Source organism: Lolium rigidum, chromosome 2 (genome assembly GCF_022539505.1).
Source record: "Lolium rigidum isolate FL_2022 chromosome 2, APGP_CSIRO_Lrig_0.1, whole genome shotgun sequence".
NCBI classification, from domain to species: Eukaryota; Viridiplantae; Streptophyta; class Magnoliopsida; order Poales; family Poaceae; genus Lolium; species Lolium rigidum.
Genome location: NC_061509.1, coordinates 248898654 through 248908153, shown reverse-complemented (window position 1 = coordinate 248908153; position 9500 = coordinate 248898654). Strand labels below are relative to the sequence as shown.

Sequence of the window (9500 nt, the reverse complement as noted above, 5' to 3'; positions counted from 1 at the left end):
CCATGAGCCAGCAGAATCCTCAACGTTTCAAAGGCGACAGGGGATCAAAAGAAAAAGGAAGTAGCCAAAAATTAGGGGTCAAAAATAACTCCAAGAAAGGAAACTTTTATTGTTTGTAGAGGATGACATGCGTGACCCATGAGCCAGCAGCTTACTCAACGTTTCAAAGGCTTAATGAGATCGAAAGAAAAAGGCAAGTGACAAAATATCAGGAGCCAAAGATAATCCAAAAAAAAAAACTTTATTGTACATAGAGGATGACATGCGAGTCCCATTCAGCATCAGCGGTCTCAACATTTCAAATGCGGCTTGAGATCAAAAGAAAAAGAAAGTTGATTATACATAGAGGATGACATGCGGGTCCCATGAGTCAGTAGCTTACTCAACGTTTCCAAGGCGGCAGGGGATCAAAAGAAAAAAAAATAACCAAAATCAGAGGGTGAAAAAAATCCAAGAAAATAAACTTTTATAGCACATAGAGGATGACATGCGGGCCCCATGAGCCAGCAGGTTCATCAACGTTTCAAACGTGGCATGAGATCGAAAGAAAAAGACAAGTGACCAAATATCAGGAACCAAAAATAATTCAAGAAAAAAAACTTGATAGTACATAGAGGATAACATGCGGGTCCCATTTAGCAGCAGCGGTATCACCGTTTCAAACGTGGCATGGGATCGAAAGAAAAAGGCAAGTGACCAAATATCAGGTGCCAAAAAAATCCAAGAAAAGAAAGTTTTTATAGTACATAGAGGATGACATGCGGGTGCCATTTAGCAGCAGCGGTATCACCGTTTGAGAGGCGGCACGAGATCGAAAGAAAAAAAGGCAAGTGACCAATTATGAGGTGCCAAAAAATCCAAGAAAAGAAAGTTTTATAGTACTTAGAGGATGACATGCGGGTCCCATTTAGCAGCAGCGGTATCACCGTTTGGGAGGCGGCACGGGATCGAAAGAAAAAGGCAAGTGACCAAATATCAGGTGCGAAAAAAATCCAAGAAAAGAAAGTTTTATAGTACATAAAGGATGACATGCGGGTCCCATTTAGCAGCAGCGGTATCACCGTTTGAGAGAAAAGCACGGGACCGAAAGAAAAAGCCAAGTGACCAAATACGAGGTGCAAAAAAAAACTCCAAGAAAATAAAGTTTTATAGTATATAGAGGATTACATGCGGGTCCCATTTAGCAGCAGCGGTCTCACCGTTTGAGAGGCGCCAGGGGATCGAAAGAAAAAGGAAGTAGCCAGAAATCAGGGGGTCAAAAAAAATCCAAGAATAGAAAGAATTTTGGTTCATAGAGGATGACATGCGGGACCCATGATCCTGCATCGTAAACGGCTCGATCGGAGAGCGTTGAACGAGATGGCGCGATCGAGAAAAAAATAATGCTAGAGAGGCTGCCATCTGGGCCCTACATCCCTGGGCGGTGCGGATTTGCGTTGACTCGGCCGGCGAATCCGAGAATTCACGATGCACCACATCCCGGACTATCATAGGAGACGTTTTGGCCGCTTTCGTCGGGCTAGGTGGCCTCAAAAACGAGAAAAAAAAGTTTTGACATGCACCACGGAGAGACCCAAAATCGTCGGCCATGGCGCACCAGCAACCACGGCGCGACTTCAACTTCGTCGGCCATGGCAACTAGTGAAATTGGCTCTGATAGTACTAAGTGGACAGCACATGTGACCGAACCTTCCCTCTTATAGAGCTAGTATGTATGTAATTGAATTCTTGTCTAAGCATTCGGCCAGATAAACTCTGCTGTGTAATCAGTCACAACGTCTAGGGCCTAATCCTTAATCCAGAACACACGTAGTGGATGATTATAAATTATATGACTATGATAAGAGAAGACCAACGGGGAAAATAGTGATGCGCAAAATCAGCAACTGCTACCAGGTTTGCCTATGAAGCGATTAATCAATGGTGGTGGAGCATCTCACAAACCAGATTGAAAAGTGAAAATTAGATTCGTACCTGAGATCGGCTGGCTACTCCCAAAGCAAAGTCTAGCACCACAGTAGGTTTCTGAAGCAGATGGCTGTATAATCTTGGCGTTGGCCAGATCTTCTTTAACCTTTAGCTATCGCAAGATGCTGGCTGCGCCATCTTGACAATCGTCGGCTCTGCTGCATCTTTCAGGTACGGTTGAGCCGGAGGTTGCACGATCGGTAGAAGCGGCAGCGGTCGAATTTGTCCCGTTCAGATCGAGGAGGCGGCGGCTCTAATTTTCCGATTGGTCTTGGCCGGATCTTCTTCAACCTTTAGTTGTCGTCCGAGTAACTTCTGGCTGCGCGATTTTAATGTCTATCGGCTCTGCTGCAACTTTTAGGTATCGTTGAGGCGGAGGTTGCACGATCGGTGGAGGCGACGAAAGGCGGGAGGCGGCGGCAGCGATCAAACTTGTCCCGTCGAGATCGAGGAGGCGGCGGCTGAACTTTTCCATATCGAGGAGTCAGCGCTGATTAGAGATGGGTATTGTTTTTTTTTCTTTCACGAAAGCAGAGAAAGGAGGATTCCCGCTTCCTATAGGTTGGGCAGGGCGACCAATGTTTTCTGATTCATCCAACGGCTAAACACGTACGGTAAAACAGATCGGATGGACTATATCTTTTAACTTTTATGATTATAGTAAATATGCCCGTGCGTTGCAACGGGAGATAGACAATCTAAGTAGTTGGACACAATTTTAGTACGGCATGGTGTGCTCTGCACAGGCGCGACATGGTGTGCGGCATGGTGTGCTCTGCATTCAGGTGAGCTCTTCATGCCACCATTGTCTCCTCTTCTCGTCGCTTCTCCGCAAGCGTTGGTACTGCTAGGCGCCGGTATCACCACCTCATCCTATCGGTCATCCACTCCAACACCATAAAAGCTAAGACCTTTGAATTTCCTAGAACACTTATGTAGATATTACTACTGTTTTATTTCATTTGTATACCCACGTCAGTTAGCAATTTCAAGTATAAATATTCTCCTGTCAATGTATTGGAGTCAAATTTACTGCATGAAAAGGTAGTTCGGCATGTCACCATAGAACACTACATATTTTTTTTAATAGAAAACTACATCATTCCACAATAGTATACATCCACATTAAAATTTCTTTAGTTCAGACTTCAAGAGAAACTCCACCGAGCAATTCCACTCTAGCTGTCTGGTTTCACCCACACATTCATGCCAAGAAGAATATCTGAATAAGTGAATATAGATTAGCAAATCTAATTTAATGGCTTGAAAAGGTAGTTCGGCATGTCACCATAATTGAACTTTTTTTATCAGGCACCATAACTGAAAAGTCTAATGGTCACAAAATACAATGTGCAAGCTGCAGTGCACTAACTGAATACAGGGTGCGATTTCAACAGTTCATGGTCTAATAAGCTAACCGACATCAGGACAAGTCAAATAATTTACTGAAAACAGGCGGTGGACTCCAGTGAACGCCTAGAGGCTTCCAACGGCCGCAGTGGCAGCCGCCAGGAAATGGTTCCATGTATTCATTTCCAAAAAAAAAATCTAAACAATATGAGGAAAACAACAGCTATATATATAACGACATAATTTCAGTATGGCTCATTATTGGAAGGACAATAAAAAAATGAAGCAACAATACATAATAGGTAAGACCATAAATCCATAGTAATTATCAATACTACAAAAATAAATTTGCAGTATCTCTTGACTCTTGAGTGAAGAATTGATGATATTACAATATAACTTTGTGATTGCCTTGTTGGAAGAGATTAACGACATCCTCATCCTTCACTTGATTGAAGAATTCTCTCTTAACAAATGTAACCAAACAATTATTCAAGTAATCATCACACATCTTATTCCTTAGCTTATTCTTCACATAGTTCATTGAGGAGAATACCCTTTCAAAGCTGGCAGTAGCTACTGGAGAATCAATACCAACTTGATAGGTTTGTAAACAACAAAATATTGTTCATGTTTATCTGATTGTCTCCACAAGTATAACTGAAATTTGAACTATATTCTTCAAGTTTTTAAACCATTCATCTCTGCCCACATGAGCAATGTACATGTGTAACTGCCAGCAGTGCTCTTCTTCGTCTACATGACAGCAAAAATAGTCAATTAAAAGCTTGCATCTAACAAATTATATTAATTATATCTGCTAGTATAATCTGGGCGTTCAAAGGAAAATTGCCAATTACAGAGAAATTGGGTGGATATATACCAGTATACAAAGATTGCAAACAACTAATAGAATGGTACTGCTATTCCTAAGTGCTAATATGCTAGCAGGCGTCCTGACTGAAATCTGGTTAAGCACTTGCAAATAGGTAGGCATGCGAATATGCGAATGCGAAATCTGAGGGGAATATAAAATTAGGGATCAGGGGAATCACACACCGATCCGTCCAGAATTAGGGATCAAGAGAGCACCTGGCTGCTGGCCGTTGATGTCGTGGTGGCCACTGTGCCGCCGCTTCCTGCTGGTCGCCAGCTCGTCGCCGCCGCTCGCCTACGGCTACCGCCGTGTCACCCGCCTGCTGACTGCTGTGTGTGCGCGTGCAGCGACCGTGAGTGTGAGTGGGTTCGACCGGTTCGTGCCTTTGTGGCTTGGTCTTCGTGCGAGCTACGGAGGAGCATTCCCAGTTGGTCTTCTATATGGGGTATGGGCTAGTTGACTACAGGGGAATACCCCCAGCACCGCCAATGAACAGTCGTGTCTAATTACTTGCAGCGACGCCGCCGACGGAGAAATCCGAGCTCCAAGCTATGCCGCCGCGTGCTGCCCCACACCCGAAATCCACTACTCCCACCCGACTTAGCACCGCTCGAGGTCACGGCGGCCGATTCACCAGAATTCCATTTGCACCGCTGCCGCGGCTGCATAGTCCCACCACCTATGTCCATCCAATTCACCTCTCCCAGGTGACCATGCTCCCCCTTTCCCCTACGGACGTCTCCTCTGCTCCCTCCGCCCGCGAGTTCCCGTCCATATCGAGCGGAGCGGGAGGAGATTTTCTCTGCCAAGCCCTCCTCTCCCTCTATGTTTGGCGCGCTGGTTGTAAGGGAGGTGGTTCTTGGGAAGAAATCTGCCATTCAGTGCTTTCCTTCGAAAGGCAATCTAGCAGTTTCTCGACATCCACCTCCGTGGCAGAGGTCCTACAGGATCATCACCAACATCTGAACTGGTAGCCTGCACTTTTGAATCTTCGCCATCTCCTGATCTTGGGCTTCCATGCTCTACATTCCCCTGATCACTAATAATATTAGTATTCTGCACACTACCACCATGAGCGCCTTCAAGTACAGGCATAAAATCAGCATTCTCTACAATGCTAGCATGACCCTGGCCATTGCATTGCTCCTCCTGCAAACTTGATGGTTCCTGCATTGGCAAATGAGCGTTATAACCCACTGAAACCCACACACCGTACAAGATAGAAACTAACACTTGCTTCATGGTTACTTCCTTCTAAGGGCTCCTTTGATTTGAAGGATAGGAAAAACATAGGAATAGGAAAGGTATAGGATTGGAATGACATGTCTACTTGAATCATATAGGAAGATGAAGTTTGTTTGATTGTAGCAAAGGAATTTTTCCATGAGGTATGAGCTAATGCTTTTTTCCTATAGGAATTACACTACAAGATTCCTATAGGAATTTTTTCTATAGGCTATGTTCCTATGAATCAAACAACATGTATAGGAAATTTTCCCATAGGAACCAAATCCTACACAATTCCTATGCAAATCCTTTGAATCAAAGGAGCCCTAAATAGATAGAGTGGTCAACTGTGATGAAATAATTTGCATCATGTATTCGGGTCAATAATAAAGATACATATAGTGCATTGGCAATGTTTGTCCCTCACTATTCTTCAACGACGACAAAAAAAACATATTTATGACAGGAAACTAAAATAAACGGTGTACACTGTGAAAAATAAACAAAACCCAATTAACTAAAATGACCTCCTCCTTAAATTTCTCCAATTTCATTGTGGTCCGCACGTTTCTTAGGATGTACAAATTTAAATATAGCGCATGGATGGTACGAACCCATAGTCCGGGTCGTTTTCCTTAAAACATTCATCCCCTGACCGCATCTCTTGTCGTGGAGGTCATCCATTTACATGGAGATGGAGAAGCTTGACACGCACCTTCATCATAAGCGTGTTTCTCCCCTTCTTCCGCCGCTCATCGCCACCCAGGTCGGCCAGCAGCCTAAATCAAGCTGGTCCTCATTAGTGCTTACCATATTTAACAACATATAGTTTCCAAAAGTAGAAGGATTTAGGCACAAGCTATACTTTGGTTCACATGTCTGAATGTTCCAGATTTCTATTCCCAGGCAGAGTAAAATAAATTTTGATCCGACTGTAACATATGTACTTTGATTGCAATATTAACATTTTTCTAATAACTTACAGAAATTACAATATGGTGGCATTTATTTTATTCCTTCTGTTTAAAATAATCAAGAAAAGCATCTGTTACTTTTAAAAAACACCATCCAGAAAGGTTATGTGCAAGCAATTTGCTCCAAAATAAAAATGAAAGCTAAGTCTGCAATATCATGTTCATGCTTTATACCAAAAATAGTTCTTCTGTCTAATGAATCCCGTTACCGGTGGGGTCAGCAGCCTCCTTGTTCTTCGACCATGTGTAGTAAGATTATTTGATGTCTCTGATGTCTCCAACTTCATAAACTTGAAAAGTTCATAACAAAAAAATCTTAATAATTGGAGCCAAATTATATGTACGTAATGTTAACAACACTATATAATTGAACCGATTGCTTGCTTGATGCATTCAACTTTAAACTTGTACGTGATGTATGTACCCATACAGATGATGCTTAACATGTACAGGTATTTCAATTTTATGCATACAATACAGGTTGTATCTAAGGTAGTACCACTATGCATCAACCTGATTACATGACTCAGCTTACAAGCATAAGAAGATGGCAACCGACTGTGCATACCTGTGTATGGTGATGAAAGTTAACTTTGTAGAATAGTCTGAAGCATCGGTACTGTACCTGCTGCCACAATAGTCTAAAGCAGAATGAACAAATGAAGGCAATGAGAAAAAATGGATACTTAGCCTATATGGACCAACGTATATTGCCAGAATTTTCATGAATGCGTAAAAGATTGATAGCGCTTGTCTAGAAATAATTGACATGTCAAGACATTTCAACGAAACCGCAACTAATTGCAGATCAAGATTAAAGACAGCAAACACACTATGTAAATGATCAAGTTCATATCTGCACAGTAAAGGAGCAATATTATCTGGCTCTATGACCGGTTCAAAGGTAACATATTTTTAAGAAGATTTCAGTAGCGCCGCGAGAATTCATATCCATAGAAAACATCAACATCCTACATTGTGGCGGTACAAGTTATTAAATTTGTAGCCATGAAAAATAGCAGGCGACACATAAAAACCAGTACTAGTGGAAAGTATTGCCATGCAATATTTCGTAACCTCCGATGGCACCAAACATAGTACAAACTTCATCATGTGCTTATGTGGAGAATAAAGTATGTTCATGACAGTATTGAAAAGCACCTGCCCTGGAGGTGTTTCAGTTTGAGTACACCAAATGACAGTGAAAATTCAATTGAAGACAGTTTATGTGGCCTCTAACTAAATTTCAAGTAATTACTAAAAAAGAGCAGCATTCCAAGTAAAATTTATGAAACACTTTCTTGTACAATTTCTTGAGTAAACTAAACTCAGTGGCAAGCAAACAATTCTACTCCGTACTAAAAATAAGTTTTGACCCAAACTGGCACAAGCACTAAAAATACAACTGATCAAGCAAGGATACTCCTACCACATAAATCAATTGGCTAGGGTGGAGATTTAGCAACCATTCAATACTCCTACCACATACATACTGCAGACTCTTATAAATCAATATAGATGTACGGCATAGAATTTAAAAATGGTGTTTTTTCATTTGGAGAAGTTAACACAAACAAATTTACTAAAGATCTGCTGAATTGAAGGTCGCCACTCGCCAAAACATCCATGCAACAAAATTAGTTTGTTCATTATTCAAAGAAAGTAAAGCACTAAACCTAAGATGCACATATCAAAGAGATATATCGAAATCCATGGTGATTGGCTACAACAGCAACCTGTTATTACAATGTCATTGCTCACATCAAAATTTAGGGAAAATTCATTGTAATCACCAAGAAGAGTAAATGATTTGTAGTTGAAAGGACAAAGCTACAGAAGCACTGTAAGATTCTGGCTACTTGATTCAGCTAAAAAATCAATGATTTCCCTGTAGTCATGCAAAGTGCAGGCGTACGCCAGAAACATGGGAAGAAACTACATGTTGTTGTGTAGATGAGGAAGAGGAGGAGCACTGACCCTGTTAAAGGCCATGGCCAGACTTTCCTGGAGACGACCCTGATCCAACCCACGATTTCTTTTTCCTGATGAGGTGACCATCCTAGATTCCCCATCCGGAAACAGGGTCACGGGAACCTTTACCTCGCCCAGGCCGCTGTATTCATGGCACCGCCATGGCCCCCCGCTCCGCAGGCCACTGCTCTCTCCGAGCCGCAAGACCCCTTCCTCTACCGCCCCTCCCTACGGTCCCAATCGACCGCCCCGTGTCCGCGCCCAAGACCGCGGAATGGCACAACGGAGGGGAGGAGGACGTGGATGTGCTTGTTGATGTAGATGTCGCCGGGATCGACGAGTATCTGGTGGCCGGAGAGTCCATGCCTGAGACGGGGGAGAGGCCAGGCGGAGGGGAAGAGGACGGGAGGTGCTCGCGGATGTCGAAGCCGCCGAGATCGATGAGTTTCTAGGCGGGCCGCCGAGGTGAGGTGGTGGCAAGGGCGGCGGATGGACAGTCGGCGGCATCGAGCTCCAGGTGGAGTTGTTGTTTGTAGAGAGGATACGGGGAAGGGGAGGAGGATGACAGCGCTACACACAAAATCGCTTGGGGGTTGTGTGGGCTTGCCCATCCCCGTGTGCGGGGCGAAGCGGAGAGGAGCGCGACGAAGTGGTCGACGTATCGTGAGATTGATCGACGACGAAACGTATTGTGATGGCAGAATAAGGAACCTGTTTAGTCTTTTTAAGTAGTAGAGAAAACGTGGTGCCTCGTTGGGAGTCTCCAATTAGTGTGTATATATTACTACCTAAGTTACTAGTACAATGGCCAGCTTTATGCATGTACACATGGTTCCAGATTTCTATTAACATGACGAAGATTTCTGTTTAACTGTTACCAAGCAGATAGACTATCTTATATCTTATATCCATAGTACTAGTAAGTTAGGTAGTACTACCTCCATTTCAAGACTTTAGATCTTATTTTTTTTTAGAAAGTTAAACTATATTAAGTTTAACTAAGTTTTTATCAAAAATTATTAACATGAAAAGTACAAAATCAATATCATCTATCTATTATATACTAAAAGCACAATACGAAGTTTTAAAATAGAGACCCACATTAAGCCACATCATTCTAATTATTTTGTTAG

General features: G+C 42.7%; 1 protein-coding gene across 9 annotated transcripts; it reads right to left on the bottom strand.

Annotated features, from left to right (window-relative positions):
- Window positions 1-4520: 4520 nt before the first annotated feature.
- Window positions 4521-8883, bottom strand: LOC124693241. 9 transcript variants are annotated; one of them, XR_006999915.1, is made up of 5 exons: window positions 8374-8883; window positions 6965-7021; window positions 6606-6686; window positions 6037-6201; window positions 4521-5362 (listed from the first exon to the last, which is right to left on the bottom strand). XR_006999915.1 is itself a non-coding variant. In XM_047226712.1 (4 exons), the coding sequence occupies exons 1-4, from the start codon at window positions 8466-8468 to the stop codon at window positions 5099-5101; spliced, it is 483 nt and encodes a 160-aa protein (XP_047082668.1). In that variant the 5' UTR covers window positions 8469-8883; the 3' UTR covers window positions 4521-5098. The 9 variants fall into 9 exon arrangements, 4 of the variants coding, with proteins under 4 accessions (XP_047082668.1, XP_047082669.1, XP_047082667.1 ...); XR_006999916.1 differs by lacking the exon at window positions 8374-8883 and adding an exon at window positions 7230-7409; XR_006999914.1 differs by lacking the exon at window positions 8374-8883 and having other exon boundaries at window positions 6965-7409.
- Between the last annotated feature and the right edge of the window lie 617 nt (window positions 8884-9500).

What these genes read in the sequence shown, in the direction of transcription:
- LOC124693241 (XM_047226711.1), bottom strand. Translation starts at nt 7,167, where the DNA reads ATGTCAATTATTTCTAGACAAGCGCTATCAATCTTTTACGCATTCATG. An exon ending in ACTTTCATCACCATACACAG is followed by an intron (nt 6,202 to 6,964) that starts GTATGCACAGTC and finishes AGCTTGATTTAG; the next exon opens with GCTGCTGGCCGACCTGGGTG. An exon ending in GAAACACGCTTATGATGAAG is followed by an intron (nt 5,363 to 6,137) that starts GTGCGTGTCAAG and finishes TTGCCAATGCAG; the next exon opens with GAACCATCAAGTTTGCAGGA.